This window comes from Geotrypetes seraphini, chromosome 10 (assembly GCF_902459505.1).
Source record: "Geotrypetes seraphini chromosome 10, aGeoSer1.1, whole genome shotgun sequence".
NCBI lineage: Eukaryota > Metazoa > Chordata > Amphibia > Gymnophiona > Dermophiidae > Geotrypetes > Geotrypetes seraphini.
Window position 1 is genome coordinate 20440260 of NC_047093.1, and position 18730 is coordinate 20458989.

Below are 18730 nucleotides of genomic sequence, written 5' to 3' on the forward strand. Positions count from 1 at the left end.
GGACCATTTCCCAGACCGATCTACAAGCTCTAGAGAGCCAGCTTATTCTCCATACTGTGGAGAATAAGCTGTCCATACTGTGCTTACACACTAGTCCCTTTTGTCACCACAAAGTCCCTAAGGCAGAATGGGAAATGCTTGCAAAAATCTTCCCTTGTCCTTTCAACTACACGAGCGGGTGTTAAGAAAACAAGCCAGCCCGTGCAAGTCTGCCTTCGGACTCGGCTCCATCAGCAACAACCGAAAGTACATTTGCAGACATCACGTCCTTCCCCAGCACCGTTTCCCCCCCTTTGTAAACTGAGTCCGGGGAGGAAAAGCGGGCCGGAACCATGCGAGCCGTTTCCTTGTTGCAGTGCACCACCGGAACGGAAGTGGCGCTCCGGCTAAAAGCCTCCGTGCGCACACGTTCGCGCACACGTTCGCCCACCCCGCTGCGGTCCTCTCGGGACTCACGATGGCCGAATTCGTGCAGCGGAGCCTCGAGGCTAGGTTGCCGGAACTGGAGCAGCTGGAGCGGGTCGGACTGTTCTCGCGACGCGAAATCAAGTGAGTGGTTGGGAAGCGCGTGCAGCAGCAGCTGTGATGACGAGGACTGGGAGATTGTACCACCGCGTCATGGGGTTGCTGGCTTCGAGTTAACCTAGGGCTTTGGGGTTTTTTTAAAACAATATCTTTATTAGCAATTGCAAAGGGAACATACAAATTGTGCTTTTTTTATGAGGGAATGTAATAAATAGAAGCAAAGAAAAGAAGATGCTGCTTTTTTTTTTTTTTAATTGAGACTAACAATACAACGATTAGCATGAAATCAAGTTGAAAGAACAGCTAATAGGATAGGTCCCTTTGGACCTGTGAGCACAAAATGGAAAGATCAGTTCCTTGAATTGGCATGCTGAGGATTCTTTGTGGCTTGCTTTTTTTTTTTTAACCAAAAAGTTAAATTTTGACACATGTACTTTGCTAGGAGTGGTTTAAAATTTGCGCATATTTTTTATTTTTTTAAGGGCAGTGGTTAAAAAGGTGTCTGCACTAGAATACAAAATACACAGAAGAGCTCTTGGCAAAGAAGATTTTATCAGTTACATTCAGGTATGTGTTACTTCTCATGGTATCTGTAAGGCCAGGGGGTGGTGTGTTTTTTGTTTGTTTTGGTTTTTTTTGCCATCTATATGGTTGGCATGGAGAGACCACTGTTTAAGCATGGTTGACTTAGGGCCCACCCAAAGTGAGCACAGCTCTGGCCATTTTGTTGGGAAAATTGGATAGGTGTGGGTGTTTGTTATTTACAGTGTTCCTCTATGGGCAAGTCTGGGAGGTGATATTAGCAGACACTGCCCAGTGAAATATTTCCTCTGACCACCATGGCACTATCTGGGCAGTACTGGAGTGGTCCAGGGTTGGAGCGGGAGTTATGCAGGTACTAGCAGTATTCGGTGCTGGTGCTCATATAGCTAACCAGGAAAACAGGATCACTTTAAATAGCAGTCCTAACTTTTTCCTGTTTAACTATGCAGGTATAGCACGGAATAGTGATCATATTTTCATAACTTCCAAATATTACCACTCACTCGGATATTCAATGACAAACAAGCAAACAAACAAAAAACCACTTACCTTCACCAGCTGAATATCAACCAGTGTATGATTACATTGTGCCCCATAGTTCCAGCTGGGAAAGGGTTTTTTCCCCCCCCCCCAGGGAAATCCCATAGGGCATTTTGCTTTTAAAATAAGCACATAGGCTTACTGGGAGGCAGAGCATTTACTTTCCCACCTCCTGAATTGGAATTGCTCTGGTGCCATTGCAATAATTTGAACAATAAACATGTATTAATGGTGATATATAAATAATTTGTTTTCTCGGTTAAGTGGTCTATAATTTGTAATAATCAGGAAAAAGTTTTCTTTATGTATTTTTTAAAAGGTTAAAATTTTGTTTTTGGTATTATGTACTTTTTATTTTTGGTAATAACTTTTTTTTAACATTTATTTTCCCCAGTATGACATTAATCTTCTAGAATTGATCAAGAAAAGAAGATTGGTAAGTTGACTTGAAAATGTTAATGAAAAGTAAAAGCTCTAAAATATTCAGAGTTCTGGAAATTTAATTCTGACATTTCACCTTTTCTCTCCTCCCCCCCCCCCTTTTTTTTTAGCGCATTGGATATTCTTTTAAGAAAGAGGAAATAGAAATTTCAATTGTGCAGCGAATACACAGTGTTTTCAAACGTGCGACAGCAAAATGGAAAGTGAGTAGGGGTCTAATTCCTTAAGATAGAATGATTACTTGTTTTAATGTGGTTATTTGTTGTAAAAAGATTAAGGAATGATTATTTGCTAAATCAGATCCATCATTGTGGAAAGTATCTCGTGGTAAGCAGGCATGGTGACTAGAAAGTTGTATGGGGACAGAAATTTCACCCATCTCCACCCGTACCTGCTAAAATTCATTCCATTCCCACCCATCCCTACAATTAATCTGTCGCTCCTGCTCCAGGTCTCCGTGTAGGAGACGATGCTGTTACTTAACTCGCTTTCAGCCCTCCATTTTCTCCTGACCAATGAGTATGCCAAGTTTCAGTCTGATGTTCTGAGACTGCATCCTCACTGTGGTGCTTCAATAGCTTCTCTGTGCTTTCCAAGCTTCATTCTAGCATTATCAGAGATATTAACTACACTCTGCGGGGAAGCGTCCTGTAAACCTGGAAGATAACCTACTACTACTGCTACTAATTATTTCTATAGGATTCCTGCAATCCCCATGCAGCTCTCTAGTTGTGACCTGGCTGCCAGTTTTTTGTAGTAATAGGGACAAGCAGTTGCTGAATATTTTGAGTTCTCTACCTCTGTGGAGATATTCATGCATCAGATAATTTTACTGCTGCAGACATCTGTTTCTTAAAAAAAAATATCCACACAAAATGAGGGCATACACTTCAACCTAACAATTATACAAAGCAACTAGTGTGTATTTTGTTCTCCATGGACAGCAGGATACAGCAGCCACACAAGTGGGTGATGTCACAGCTGACGGCGCTGATTCGGCCCTTGTCAAAAAGCTCTGATTGACCTTTAAAGGTTTCTGAGTGCGAGTACTAGTCTCCTGCCCTAACAAAGCTAATTGAATCAGAATCCTTTCAGTTATTTTTCAACCGCCAAAGCGGTCGGAAGCTGAAACGTCCTTATCTTCATTATTTTTATTTTTTTATTCAACTATGAAAAACCTCATCAGTTTCAGAAGAAAAGTTCTGGCTCGTGTTATAAAAGTCTGCCTCCGCCCATACCAGAGGTGCAAGTGATTTAACCAGACAAGCATCAGAGCCATCACCGGCGGGTTTCACCCTTTTTTTAAAATTCAGACTAACAATACAATGATTAGCATGAAGTCAAGTTGAAAGAACAGCTGATAGGATAGGTCCCTTTTGGACCAGTGAGTACAAAATTGAAAGATCAGTTCCGAGAGGAATTCTATTTTCAACCTGAAATAACACCACAATGCGGAAACCTGTTATAGGTGTGCAACATCAACTTTCTTTTCCTTTCCTGCTGAGGGTGTGACATATTTATAAAAATATAGGAAAAACAGCCTCAAAGACTCAACAAACAGAGAGAGCAGAAAAACTGCCCAAATGAGCTATGCTTTTCTCCCTACGTATACTTAAGATAAGTTCTACTCTTTTGCTTAGTTTTGGTTTTTCTATAAAACTATTCTTCTCTTTTTTGTGGGGTTTTTTTTTTTATATCTCTGCATTTTTTAGTTTAGAGAAACTTTTCTTACATACAAAGTTTTGCTTTCCAGGCTGGGGAGGTGACTGTTTTTTATAAACTACACTTCTCCCTCCTATTCGCGGTGATAGGGGATTAACAGACCCGTGAATACAGAAAAACTACGAATAACTTTTTCATATGTTATTTGCGGTTTTCTATTAAAAACCATCATGAATATGGTGAAACCGCGAATAACATGGTGGGAGACCTGGCCTGTTCCTAAAGGAGAGACAAAACACAGTGAAGAAAGTGCTGGGAATCGGCAGTTTTCTCTGCGCATGCTGGGAATCAGTGCTTGGAAAAACACGCCAAAATTTTTATCTGCACTCATGGATGATGTAATTTGTGGGGAGGAGCCAGCAAGCTAAAAACCACGAATAATCGAAATCGCAAGTGCAGAAACCGCAAATACGGAGGGAGACGTGTACTTAAATAGTGCTGCCAGTTTGTTTTTTTTGAGTACTCCATTTCTTTTCCTACAAGAAAGTGGATTTTTAGTTGTGCTTTTTTTTTTCTGGCAACACCAGTCAATGGTAATTCTCTGTGCTCCAGAAAAGCATAGCTCATTTGGGCAGTTTATCTGCTCTCTATGATTATTGAGTCTTTGAGGCTGTTTTTCCTATATTGTTATAAATACTGTATACACTTCCCCCTCTGTATTCGCGAATTCCGTATCTACGGATTTGCTTATTCGCGGTTTTAAACCTAGAATTACTTTTTCTTTTTTTTGGGCTATTTTAAGCCCTGAAAGCCCCCCCCTTAAGCCTTACCTGGTGGTCTAGTGGATTTTCGGGGCAGGAGTGATCTTCCCACGCTCCTGCCCTGTGCAGATCGCTCACAGGAAATGGCTTGAGAGACTATGGAAGCTCAAGCAGCCATTTCCTGTGAGCGATCTGCACGAGGCAGGAGCATGGGAAGATTGCTCCTGCCTGAAAACCCGCTAGACCACCAGGTGAGGTTTAAGGGGGGGCTTTCAGGGCTTAAAATAGTCGGGGAAAGTGGGGGTTAGGGGCAGAACCGGCCTGAATATTATTCGCGATTTTTTAATATTCGCGGGCCAGCTCTGCCCCTAATCACCGTGAATACGGAGGGGACATGTATGTCGCACTCAGCAGGAAAGGAAAATAATAAAATACACATTAGTTGCTTTGTATAATTCTTTAAAAAAATACCCCATACAGGATTATTGCACTTTGCCTCATTTAATTTAATCATCTGTATGGGATGTTTTCTCCTTAGAGTGACCTTCAGTTGTGGCTGTCTCATGTGGCATTTTGCAAAAAGTGGGTAAGTATTTGTTTCAAATATTTTAAAGTTTCTGTTAATGAAGCAAATAAGTCTTGGCACATAATAATTAATTAGAATGCTTCCTGGACTGTTATTAGTTCTGCACATTTTATTCTACATTTTTGAATATATGAATATTTAAGGACCCAACCCAGATACAAATTTAAGATAATCTGAGTGCATCCCCGGTAGACTGTTCTCAGATTTACACATGGTATGTTCAGCTCAGTTTATAAACATTTCTGTTGGAGGCCTGTGGGAAATTCAGTTTCCTTGAATAAAGACTTAACTAGAGAAGGAAGTGATGATTCAGTGAGCAGCAGAACATTCTGCATGTTTATGTTAATGATTTTCCTTGTTTTGCAAAGAATGCAGATTTAAAAAAAAAGTCTGTATGTGGACAAATGCTAAGTATGCTAATGCTTCTTTTTTTTAACAGAATTGTAAAACACAGCTTAGCAAAGTCTTTTCAGCTATGCTTGCTATTCATCCAGACAAACCAGGTACCGTTATATGTATAATTTCCATTGTAGAACAATTTATTTTCTGGATCTCTCTCTCTCACTTACTTTCACTTTTTTTTCTTGTCTTCTGTGCTTCCGGCACAGTCACAATGGGGTCTTGAGATCCAGTGCCATGAATCTTCATTCATAATACCACAGGGTCTTTGCAGGTAGTGATGGTGGGAGGGGAAGCAGTTAGGGCTCTTTCTGAAATCCAACAAATGTGAGCCTTTAATCTCCTCCCAAGGACCAGAAGATCTGAATTGAATCCAGCCCCTCTGTGTGGTTGTGCATAGCTGTGCCACTAAACCACCTCCTCTTATTTATTTACTAGCTGATTACCCGGCGTTGCCCGGATATTTATTTATCCCAATCATCTGTCGTTTTCGACAATTTTTACGTCACCCCTTTCCCACCCCCACAGTATTTTTTCCAAGATAGTTAGTCATATGTATACAAAGTTTGTTTGAAATCTGCATGCGTTCCAGAGTTAATTTTAATTAAATTGTATTTATATATTTTGATATTTTATATAATAGCTATGGTGGATATGTTTTAGAAATGTTAATTTCTTTTCCTTTTTTCTTTCTCTTTCATATCCTATTTTTAATGGAGTTCTTTTCTTAAATATGATTGAGTTGTGATGTAAACCGCTTTGATCCTTTCTGGCTGTATAGGCGGTATAGAAAGATTTTAATAAACATAAACATCATCTCAGCGAGGCCGAAAACTATGGGGTAGACACTAATATCTATCGTTTTCAAGACTTTTTACTTGTCATTCCCTTCCCATCCCCAGATAGTAATCATATGTATGCCAAGTTTGGTTGAAATCTCTCCATGTGTTTCAGAGTTATGCTGAGTATTCTTTTCAGCAAGCCCAAAAAGTATGGATTAGACAGTAAAATCTGTCTTTTTCGATAATTTTTACATGTCGCTCCCTTCCCACCCCCACATGTTTATTCCCAGATAGTAAGTGATGTATACTAAGTTTGGTTGAAATCTCGCCAAGTGTTTCAGAGTTATGCTGGAAACAAAAACAAAAAACTGGATACAGATGTTCTGGAGATAATTTATTATACACTGACATATAAAAACATGAAAATTCAATGAAAAAAGTACAATGATAAAAAATACAGTGGTAAAAATACAACCAGACCCTACATGGTCCGTGTTTCAACGAACACGCCTTCCTCAGAGGTCCAGTTGTTTCCAAACTCGCATATAAAGAATTGGACTGAAAACAGTCTATTGTCTTTAAACATGTGAGCAAAGAACACCGCAGATAAGCTGAAGTAGCAAAAAAAAAAACCCAAACAAAAACGCTATATAGACTGTTTTCAGTCCAATACTTTATATGTGAGTTAGCAAACAATTGGACCCTTGAGGAAGGCATGTTCGCCGAAACACGGACCGTGTAGGATCCGGTTGGATTTTTATCACTGTATTTTTTATCATTGTACATTTTTCATTGAATTTTCATGTTTTTATATGTCAGTATATAATAAATTATCTCCAGAACATCTGTATCCACAGTTTTTTGTTTTTGTTTTCATTGGTGGATTGTTTTCACTGTGGATCATTGGGTCTCCCCATTTTTCTTTGTTGTTCAGAGTTTGCTGAAACATACATACATACATACATACATACACACACACACACATCCAATTTTATATATATAGATTTTTTTTTTTTTTTCATTTTTTTAATAAGTTTAAGTAGTGTAAGTTATTTCAAACATCTAGTTTCATGTTGTGCGCATACTTACAGCTGAGTGGGTGGAACTTAGCACAGCATAATATCCTCATGTGTTTTGCTGGCTTTTTGGAACACTGTTGACTCACTTTCTACTGGACCAGTATAAGAATTATCCAAAATTAAGAGTCGCACATAATATCTGAGAGAGACACTAGTGCTGTCTCAATCCCCCAGTGATGGTCCTAAAGACACCTGTTCAGCCTTAAACTTTCCTTCTTTATTTTCTTTGGGATTGTCCGGTTGTTGGAATTCTCTATACTTGGGGCTCCTTTTATCAAGGTGCGCTATGGGGGTTAGCGCGTCGGACATTTCATCATGCGCTATCCCCTGCGGCAAGCCAAAAAACTAACGCCTCGTCAATGGAGGCGTTGGCAACTAGCGCGGCAGGTGGTTTAACGCGCGGTATTCTGCGCATTAAACCCCTACCGCACCTTGATAAAAGGAGCCCTTAGTTTTTTAGAAAGAGGCATTACATGACTGTGCAGGTTTGGTTGTTTATTGCAGTTCTAGTGTCTGTTTTTGATCTAGGAGAACTGGAATCGTAGCGCATTCCCTTGAGACTCTTCCCCTCCCCCCTTCCTCATGGAAGAGATTTTGAACCCAGTAATGTATGTCGATTGAGAGTTTAAGAATCACCTTCATATGTAGTGTTCTATGTTTGCTGTTGCTTCAGCTCTGTGGATTATGGCGGCGAAGTGGGAAATGGAAGATCGCCTGTCGTCGGAGAGCGCACGGCACCTATTCCTGCGTGCCTTGCGCTTCCACCCGGAGTCACCCAAAGTTTATCAAGAAGTGAGTTTAACTATACATATAACTTGTTTGGCAGTTATCGTCCTAAAAATAGCCTTGCTGATTTAACCATACTTGCTATAATGTATTTTTGGAAGCCTCTTATTTGTCTTGGCTGTCTTAAGTTCCATTAAACAGAGACACTCTCTTGTGTGTGTATATATTTGGAGAAAGAGTAGCTTAGTGGTTAGATCATCAGACTGAGTAGCAGGAAAGCTTGTTTAAATCTCACTGTGGTTTCTTGTGTTCTTGGGCAAGTTTGTTTACCCCTCTATTGCCCCAGGTACAAAATTAAATTGTAAGCTCTCCAGGGACAAGCCAAATCAGAATCATTATAGAAGTGATTAGTTGCAGGGATTAACAAAACTGATTTGTTAACTAAACTGTGTAGTACTTGAAAGATAGATTTTAATTTTAAAAATTGAAAGAAATTAGGGTATGTATGTATGTGTCACACTCTCTCTCACACACCCTCGCACACTCTCACACTCACTCACACACTTTCACACACTTTCACACACACTCTCACACTCACTCACACACAACCTCACACACTCACACTCACTCACACTCACACACTTTCACACACACACACTCACACACCCCCTCACACACTCTCACACACTCACCCTCATACACAAACACATATACACACCCCCTCATTTTAGCGAGAGTATCTCCTGTGATTTAAACTAGGACTTGACATCTGGATTTGTTCTAGAATCTACATATTTTATTTGGCTTTGGGTAATGTGTGCAAAGATCGCTTTGAAAACCAGTGAGAGTTTTTATGTTCTATAATAGACATTATCAAGTACTTTAGAACAATAGAAAAAAAACATGATGAGTAAATCTCTCTTCCCAAGTTATATATTTTAGGGGGGAGATCATGTTGATGCTGAGCTGTGCTCAGTGTGGTCTCCTGCAGCAATTCTAAAGTTCATCACATCCTGGAAAGAGAGGGCAGCAGGAACTAAAAAAATAGCCTAGTGACTAAAAATTGCCTTTGTAGGACCCTTTGTGTTTGTTTTTGTTTTTTTTTCTGTCCTTGGAGGGGTCAGGTAAGGCAAATAGAGTGGAAAGCATCTGGTGAGAGCCGATGTCAGATGAAAGATAATCTAGTATAAGGTCACTAGTTTAAAAATGTGTCTGATACTGCCCACATGTGATACATCTGATGCTGTCGGAGTTGTTGTCATCCTATATGTGTGGTAGGGATGCACATTTGTTAGGGTGCCTTAAATTTAGTGCATGCTAAATCTATTTAATGTACCTTAATTTTTATTTTTCATTAAAACAGATGTGTGAAACAAACCAAAAAATGTCCAAAAATCAGAGGAAAAATTTCTGAAAATGACCCAAATGTGTGTGTGTGTGTGGGTTTCTCATATACATTTCATTGTGGCTGATTCTACTTTGCTATGTAGTGATATGTAGTACAGTGGTACCTTGGATTACGAGCATAATCCTTTCCAGGAGCATGCTCGTAATCCAAAATGCTCGTTTATCAAAGCGAATTTCCCCATAGGAAATAATGGAAACTCGCTTTGATACGTTCCCACCCCTCGAGGCCAGCGACGCTACTCTATTCCCCCCCCCCCCCCGAGAACCTGCATTGCTCTCTCCGAAGGCCCCTCCTGTGATCCAGCACCCTCCCCCGTTGGTGCCGGTGCCCGAAGATCAGCCTCCTCTTCTTGCTGGGCCTTGAGCATGCGCAGATGCTCAAGGCCCAGCAAGAAGAGGAGGCCGATCTTCGGGCACCGGCACCAACGCACAGGACATGCCGGTGCCCAGATGACAGTAAGCAGCGGCGTGAGGGTGCCGGATCGCGGGGGGAGGGTGCCGATCGCGGGGGGCGCCGCTCGCAAATCGAGGCACGCTCGGTTTCCGAGGCGCCGATTTTGCGAATGTTTTGCTCGTCTTGCAAAACACTCACAAAACGGTGCACTCGTAAACCGAGGTACCACTCGTATTGGCATATTCATGAAGAATTATTTTTATAGGAACAGACTCTGACCATGCCTTAATTGTCTCATAGTATTTTAGAATGGAGCTGATGCATGCTGAAAAGCAAAGGAAAGAAAAACAGGAATTAGAGCAAGCAAAAATAGACTTGGTAAGAATTTTTTAGTTCTCTGTTTTTTTCTGTGTGTCTCTGTGTCTTTCTCTATCGTTTAACCTCTAATATTTTTTAAGAGTTCTGTCTTTTTACCCTGAAGCAAGACATCAAGTTTGACATTAAGTAGCATCTATATTTTGTTCCTGTCTTAGTCCAGCAGCATTTCTTACTCTTTGTGTGCTTCTACTTAATTAGTTATTCATTTTTATTTGATATTCCAGCCATTACAACTATCTAAACGCTTAGTATTCAAAGCACTATATGGTGATGTTCCCAATAGCTTTCCCAGATTCACTGAATTGTTAGGTAGATCTGCTAATCATTGTAACTCCGACTGCTTGACCCTGTCATTCCCAACTCTGAAAGACATAAAATATACAACACCTCACTACAAATCATTTAACTATCAAATTGCAAAAGCGTGGAACACACTCGCCATTGAAATTCATGCAACCACTGTAAATGCACTGTTTCACAAAAATCTGAAAACATGGCTTTTCAAGAAGTCCCTGTTAGGGGCTTAAGGAGACTCAGACTTTTCTTCCTATAGAATAAACATTTATTACGATGTTAGTGGTTATGTACTTTTTTTAGATACCTAATCTTACACTCAAATTATAATTTTAAGTAGCATGTATGATTCTATGCTACTTGTAACCCGCCTAGATCTTGAATTTGCGAGAATTCAGTGGGATATAAGATTGCACATAACAGTAATAAGTCTATTTTTCTCTTTATTTTTCCCCTTTATATTACAGTAAAGTCTTGTACATTATATAGCCAGGGCTGGAATCTGATGCCATGAGCCTTTATAACTACTGAGGGATTTTCTCCTGTTTACTGTTTACATATTCCTTCCCAATATACATTAATCCTCAATTAGGGGACCATGCACTAGGGTTCCTTCTGTGACCTGCAGTCATAGGCTGTAAACTAGCCATTGTGTACCTCCTGAGCCAGTGAACAGGTCATCCTGATAAGGTCATGCATGCTGGGAATGCTCTCATGAGCTCATGAATGTGCAGGCGGGGTGGGGGAAAGGCAGTATGTTACAGTGACCAGGAAAGAGAGTCAGGGGCTAGAGCTGAGCAGATCAAGTCTGATCAAGCAATACAATAGTGACAAGGACAGGGAGATACATATAACTTATGGCCAGTTGAAATGGGCATTTGATTTACCCACTGTTCCTATGGGTAAAAGTATCTATATATGTCAATCACATGAGTGCTTTACCCACAAAGTTTCGGAGGCATTCCCGTGGTGTGGTTAGGGGAGGAGAAGAAAGCTATGCTGGCTTTTCTGGGCAATAATCAAAGGAAAAGTACACACTTTTTTTTTCCTCTTTGATTTTTGCAGCAAAGCTCATGTTTAATATCTTGTGAGATTTGCTGAAATGTGGATGGTTTATCTACACCACATGTGTCAAATACAAGGCTTGCGGGGCAAATCCGGCCCACCTGGCCGTTTTATGTGGCCTGCGGCAGTGTTCCCAGCCTTGGAGTCATGGTCTGGGAACTTCCTTTTCTCACGGCCCGGCCCCAAGGCTCTGGGTGGTCCCTGTGGCCCAGCATGTCTTTCCTCTTCTCTCCGCGCCAGTCCGATGTTGCTCTCACCTTCTGTCACGCTGAAAAATATGCCGGCCTTAGCAGTGATTCAGCAGTGTTGCCCGCAGCTACCCTTCTTGCTTTTCCATCTGCTGTGATCTGTCTCCATTGACTCAACTTCCTGTTTCCGCCTGGTGGACTACAGCAGACGGAAAGCAAGAAGGGGAGCAGTGGATAACATTGCTGAATCACTGCTGAGGCCGACAGATTTTTCAGCTTGACAGAAGGTGAGGGCGACATCGGACCAGCGTGGAGAGAAAGGGGAGGACAGGATAGGCCATGGAAGCCTCCTGGACTAACTGTTTGTTTGTTTTTAAATACGAAGGGGGAGGGTATTAAAAGCAGTGGCAGATTGGGCGGGGTGGGGGGAGGAGAGTTTATGGGGCCAGAAACAGAGGACAGAGATAGAGAGAGATGGTGGCCAATGGTCTGAAGGGAGAAAAGTTGGACATGGGGTGGTGTAGAGGAAGAGGGAAAGAGATACTTGAAGGGAGAACAGTTGGGAAGAGAAATGGAGAAATGGTGGACATGGGGGGAGGGAGGCAGGCAGGGGAAGAGATGGGATGGGGGGCAGTTGGGAAAGAAGGGGAGAGAAGTTGGATCTGGGGATGGAAGAGGAGAAATGTTAGGCCTGGGGGTGGAAGGGAGAGAGAGATGCAGCATCTTTTTTTTTTCCCCTTCCATCTCATTGTTCAGCATCAAGGGGGAGGGAAGAAGAACAACAGAAAAGAGAGGGAGGAAGCGAGAGAGGAGGAGAGCTAGGGACTGAAAGAAGATGGAGAATTGAGAGAGAGCTGAAAATTTAAAAAGAAGGGTGAGAAAGAGGGCAGGATTTGAGTGGACAGAGGCAAAAAAGAAAGTTAAGAAAGCTGAATAGGAAAAATCAATACGTTGGAGACAGGCATAAGGAGGGAATGGAACAAGAGAGAAGAGGAGAAAAAATGGACTGGAAAGAGAATTAGTAGAAGATAGACAAAAAGCAGAAAGAGAAACTGGGACCACGATGATGGGAAAACAAGATGACCAGACAACAAAGGGTAGAAAAAATAATTTTATTTTCTATTTTGTGATTACAATATGTCAGATTTGAAATGTCAGAGCTGGTGTTAGACAGCAAGCGTGAACTAGGACCTAAAAGAGAGAGGAAAAGTCTTTTTTAAATTTATTTTGTTTACACCACAGAGCTGGCGTGGGGTTGTAGAGGTTGTAAGTATCTTAATAAAAAAATTCAGCCTGCGACTTAGCCTGTGTTTTATATTTCGGCCCCTTATATGATTGAGTTTGACACCCCTGATCTACACCATCGTTTTTAACTGTCTTATTCTGTTTATTCTTAGTCTTTACCGACACTCTGTAATATGACTTTGACTTTGTGCTTATCTAGGAACCCTGTTTGTAATATGTTTTGGCATGAACGAGTAACTAATGACGTTGAAAAGGAAGAGAGAGGTTTTGTAAAAATTGTTTGCTCTTCACAGGGTGAACTTGAGTATTCTGAGGAAATTCTCAATGGTCAGTTAGCTCGAGTTATCTACAAAGATGCCGTGCAAAAGATCGGAGGTAAAATATTCCTATTCAAGGTCTTAATGTAGGAAGATAAAACCACATATCCTCTTGGGTCCTCTTGTAGTTTTCTCCCACCCTAGGGATTTCTTTAGGGGGAGAAAGCAATTTAAAATGCATTTGATCCAATTTTCCTCCTTTCTCCCTTATTGCCTATCTTGTCGAATAAGCTACCTGAAGGAATTTGAGGTGAAGTTAACTTTATTTGTAAAGCTTAGGGAATTAAGGCACAACTGCTCCTTAAAATCTTATGACTTGTTTTTTTCTCTGTCAAAATACCAATGGGGAAAAAATTAATCACTATTTGTGACTGAGGGTGTACCAAACTGGTTGAATATCGAGAATAAAGGTCACTCCTCTAAAAAGATTAACAACCTTGTGCACATAAGCATTAGACTTCTCATATATATAATTCAAAGGCTGAATTTGCTCAGAGACAAGGGGTATTTACCCCAAGAATATCGCCTCACCACCCAATCATTGCATATGCTTAAAGTGCCTTCAAACACATTTCAAAAAAATGTTCAATTAGAATGACAAGACACTTAGCTTTGTCAGAGGTTCCAACATGCTAAACCTGTTTCGCTCCTGCTTCAGGGAACCAAAAAGAGATTTAATTGGTTGTAAAGACGGTATAGTCTCTGCTAGAAATTCAGAACAGCTTCATAAGCATACATTTTCTCTGGTAGATGGCTTGATTTATATAGCTACTGATTTTAGGTTGCTTTACAAGTTAGAGATGTATGTGTGGTTTTTACATTTTATTTTATTGCATTGTTTTGTTAGAATTGTTCTAATTTTATTTCTGCAACTACAGCAACCAGACTGGAACTGTGGTTTATACGTTTGAAAATAAATAAAATGAGCTCCCCCCTTCCCCCGGGTACTCTTTGAATTCTATACTTCCTATCGACTTTGTGAGGCTGATGTTTTACTGTTCATGCATTGCTATTCTAAAATAACTGTATTTACATTCACAGGTGCTGAATTTCACATCTTTCTTCTCTCCATTGTAAAATTGTTCAACTTTGCTCAAGATTTGCAAAAAGAGATTCTTGAGGAGTAAGTCTCTCCCTTCCCCCTCAAAAACTGGTTTACGTTAAATATTTTTTTATTAAGGAAATCAACAAATATCCATAAATAACATAACATAAAACATTGTACAGTGGTATCTTGGATTACGAGCATAATCCGTTCCAGGAGCATGCTCTTAATCCAAAATGCTCGTTTATCAAAGCGAGTTTCCCCATAGGAAATAATGGAAACTCACTTTGATATGTTCCCCCCCTCCCCCCCGAGGCCAGCAGCGCTGCTCCCCCCCCGAGAACCGGCATTGCTCCCCCCCGAAGGCCCCCCCCCCCTGCGAACCGGCACAACCCCCTGCCGCGACCTGAGGTCCCCCAACTCACCCGAACCCTCTTCTTACTTTAGTGTAGCCTCCGCACCGGCACCAGCATGTCCTGTGCGTTGGTGCTGGTGCCTAGAGAATGACACGGGGAGCGATCCCCGCAGCGAACCGCTGCGTGGCTGCGGGTTATGGTGACCTCATTAGCAAATCGCCGCAGACGCGGGGACAAATCCTTTCACCGACCGCAAAAATGGTGAATAGATTTGTCCCCGCAGGCCAATGTCCCCCCTTCTAGGAACCGCTATTTACCTGTGTTTTCACCGTGCTCCTCATTTGTCAGATCAACCCTTCCTGCCAATAGAACCCGCCCCCCCCCCGACGATCGCCCTCACTGGTAGGAGGGTGCCCAACCCCTCCTGCCGGCACCCCCAACGGCCCCCTATATCGCCAATAGGTGGGTGCCCAACCCCTCCTGCCGGTCCCTCCCCCAACAAACCCCGCCATCCCGAAACACCACCCTTAGTCTTACTTTCCAAGTTGGACCGGACAGCTCCTCGCTCGTCTGGCCAGCAGGCCTGCCTCCGTCCAAATGAGGCGGGCCCGCCCCTCCCCTCCCCTGCCTAACCCACAGGATCCTAGGGCCTGATTGGCCCAAGCACCTAAGGCCCCTCCTATAGCGGGAGTGGCTTTAGGTGCCTAGACCAATCAGGCCCTAGGATCCTGTGGGTTGGGCAGGGTAGGGGCGGGCCCGCCTCATTTGGACGGAGGCAAGCCTGCTGGCCATACGTGTGAGGAGCCGTCCGGTCCAACTTGGAAAGTAAGACTAAGGGGGTTCCGGGGTGGGAGGGTTCGTTGGGGGGGGGGGTCCAGCAGGAGGGGTTGGGTACCCTCCTGCCGGCGATCTTAGGGGAGGCCATTGGGAGGACCGGCAGGAGGGGTTGGGTACCCTTCTGCTGCGATTGTCGGGAGGGCCGTTGGGGGGGTCTACAGGAGGGGTTGGGTGCCCTCCTGCCGTGATCGCTGGGGGGAGGGGAGACTTGCAGCCGTAGCCGCGGTCACTATGCTAATCACGGCAGGGAGATCTTTGCCGCGATTAGGTACAGCGGCCGCGTCTACTTACCATATAGGCTAACATTGTAAGCATTTAAAGTACATGTCGTGTTTGTTTTTGCATTGCTAGCCCCAGGGGTGGTGGAAGATTAGTGATTGAAAAACTGTATGAAAAATAACTATTTTAAATTTAGTGATCAAAATGTGTCAGTTTTGAGAATTTATATTAATTAATTTTTTCTCTGCGTGTTTTGTTTTTGTATAGTTATTAACTAATATTTAACTAAGTTTTAAAGTTTTAAAGAATGTTTCCTTTATACGTAAATAAAGAAAAGTGAATGGGATTGCAGTGGCGGTGACGGGGTGGTGAATGGGGTGGCAGTGGCGGTGACGGGGCGGTGAAGAGGATGGTGGGACGGGGCGGTGACGGGGATGGTGAGACGGGGACGGGGCGGTGACGGGGATGGTGAGACGGGGACGGGGCGGTGACGGGGACCAATTTTTTCACCGTGTCATTCTCTACTGGTGCCTGAAGATCTGCCTCCTGTGCTGGGCCTTGAGCATGTGCGCATGCTCAAGGCCTGAGAGTGAGAGCATTTTAAATTGCTTGAGGAGGGACTTTGACACCCCTGTTATAGAGTGTTCAGTCTATAGTAATTGATGGTTCATGTAAAAATCATTTTTCATATATCCCTTGAACAATTCCACCTCTAAACTCCCCCTATTCACCCTCCTTACTGTATGAAAATCAATTTTACTGAAAATACAAACCAATAATAATCATAGCAGCACAGCCAGCATGCAATAAACCCTGTTCCCAAAACCACATTACAAAGAAGGACAACAAACAGAACCTAAGGCCTGGATTCTTATGACCTTGGGTATATAAACAAGACCCCCAACCCCCATCAGAGCCTGAACAGCTAAAACGTACATTTTAAAGTTGTCTTGAAATTTATTCAAAACTTGGCTATGTGCCCATGGTGACAGAGTAAAGGCAATTATCCCAGGACAAGCAGGCAGCCTATTCTCACATATGGGTGACGTCATCGACGGAGTTCCGTTGCGGAAGCCTCGCAAGCAGACTTGCTTGTAGAAACTAGAAGTTTCGAGTCAGCCGCACCGTGCATGCGCGAGTGCCTTTCCGTCCAGCACATTGCGTGTCTCCTCAGTTCTCAGTTTTCCGCGGAGCCGAGAAATCTGTCTTGGACTCTCTGCATTTAACTTTGTTACTTCATGCCTTCTCTCACCGCGGTTTGTGTTCTTTTTCTTCACAAATTGCTGTGTTTTTCTTTTATTCTTTTATTTCTCTTTAAAAAAAAAAAAAAAAATTTCTTTCTTCCATTCGACTCCTGGGGCAGGGCTTCGACTTTGCAGCGGCTGTTTTTCCTCCTATGTCCCGGCCAACAACAGGCTTCAAGAAGTGTAGCCAATGTCAGCGTGCAATTTCTCTCACGGACCCAAACAGTAGGTGCCTCAAGTACCTTGGGCCAGACCATCACCCAAAGTTGTGCTACTCTTCAACCCTGAGCTCTTAAACGTCATATACTTTTCAATGGAAAAGCTCTTCGGGATGAATTTGACCTTGTTCTTGACTCTGAAGCCGACCTTTTTCGTTTGCAGCGGCTCTTTCCTTGACGACGTCTGCTGTATCTTCCCCTGTATCCTCAAGTCAGATAGCTCAGCAGAAAGTTCCAGCGGTGGTGCTTAAGGTGCCTAAGACTTCCAAGTCGAAGCACCTTTCCACTGCTTTTCTGGAACCTCCAGCCAAAGCAAGTGGTCCAGTTTCAGACGCGGATCCATCCTTGCCGGCTTCTTTCCAGACCATGTTAGAGAAACAGTTCATTCAGTTCCTTAGTAACATGGGACCGAAGCTTGTTACTCTAATCCAGCCTGGGCATTCTGCAGACTCCCGTGAGGTTGAGCCTCTTCCTATGCCTCAGTCTGAGCCTACACACTCCATGCAGGGAGCAGAGTCTCTGCGAGTGTCTGGTCTGGCATCTATGCACATAAAGCAAGGAGCAGATTCTTTGCAAGTGCCTCAACAGGAATCCTCACACTCTATACAAGGAGCAAAGTCTTTGGGAGTGCATCGAGGTTCCTCCATCAAGCCTCTGGAGCTTCGATCCACAGCTTCCAGCCCTATCCATTCCCTGGTGGCTTCGACTGCTTCTATCTCCGGGGCGAAGTCTCCTCGATCCTCGAGGTCTACTTCCAAGCATCATTCCCACAGACGATCGAGGCCTTCATCGAAGCATACTTCCAGGCATACCTTTTCTTTCAAAGAACGCCCTTCTTCGACTAAGCCTTGATCTACCCCTTCCAGTTCTACTAGACTACTGACTCCAAGATCGAGGTCCCCACTTCCGTACCTCGAGGACTCAGCAGTTTCGATTGTTTCGTCCAAGTCTCCATGTTCTCTTAATGCCTTTTTTCAAGCGCTGGATATCATCGAGGAAGTACTTCAAGCTCGCAGTCCCCCACAGCATATTTCCACCTCCTTTTTACTACAGTTGGCCCGGTGGGTCATTGAGGATAGTTATTTCCAATATCGAGATGACTTCTTCAAACAAGTTCAGGGGGTGGCCATGGGAGCAAGTTTGGCTCCCTCGGTGGCCACCTTATATATGTCAAAATTTGAAGAACAGTACTTATATACCAACACTTTTTTTGAAAAAATTCCCATGTAGGTTAGATTCTTAGACGATATCTTCTTTCTATGGGAAGGTACTCGGGAGGAATTGGGGAGGTTTATAGAATATTTGAATTCAGTCAATAGACATACAATTCACCTGCTCATTTCATCAATATCAGATAGAATTTTTAGATCTCCTGGTAATGAGGACCCCGGAGGGCTTCTTGACTACAACTTTTAGAAAACCCATGGCCCGGAACACCTTATTACATTTCACAAGTTTTCATCCTTTTAAATTGAAATT

At 42.8% G+C, this 18730-nt stretch overlaps 1 protein-coding gene across 1 annotated transcript in view; it reads left to right on the plus strand.

Moving 5' to 3' along the window:
• The first annotated feature begins 399 nt into the window (after positions 1 to 399).
• The window catches only part of UTP6 (UTP6 small subunit processome component), a 45375-nt gene continuing 27044 nt past the window's right edge, over positions 400 to 18730 (plus strand). Inside the window, exons 1-10 of the mRNA XM_033961642.1 lie at positions 400 to 549; positions 1008 to 1092; positions 2003 to 2044; positions 2160 to 2252; positions 5011 to 5058; positions 5498 to 5561; positions 7992 to 8110; positions 10146 to 10223; positions 13309 to 13390; positions 14374 to 14455. Of these exons, the coding sequence (XP_033817533.1) occupies positions 458 to 549; positions 1008 to 1092; positions 2003 to 2044; positions 2160 to 2252; positions 5011 to 5058; positions 5498 to 5561; positions 7992 to 8110; positions 10146 to 10223; positions 13309 to 13390; positions 14374 to 14455 (785 nt within the window). The 5' untranslated portion in view covers positions 400 to 457. The remainder of the gene's footprint in view (positions 550 to 1007; positions 1093 to 2002; positions 2045 to 2159; positions 2253 to 5010; positions 5059 to 5497; positions 5562 to 7991; positions 8111 to 10145; positions 10224 to 13308; positions 13391 to 14373; positions 14456 to 18730) is intronic.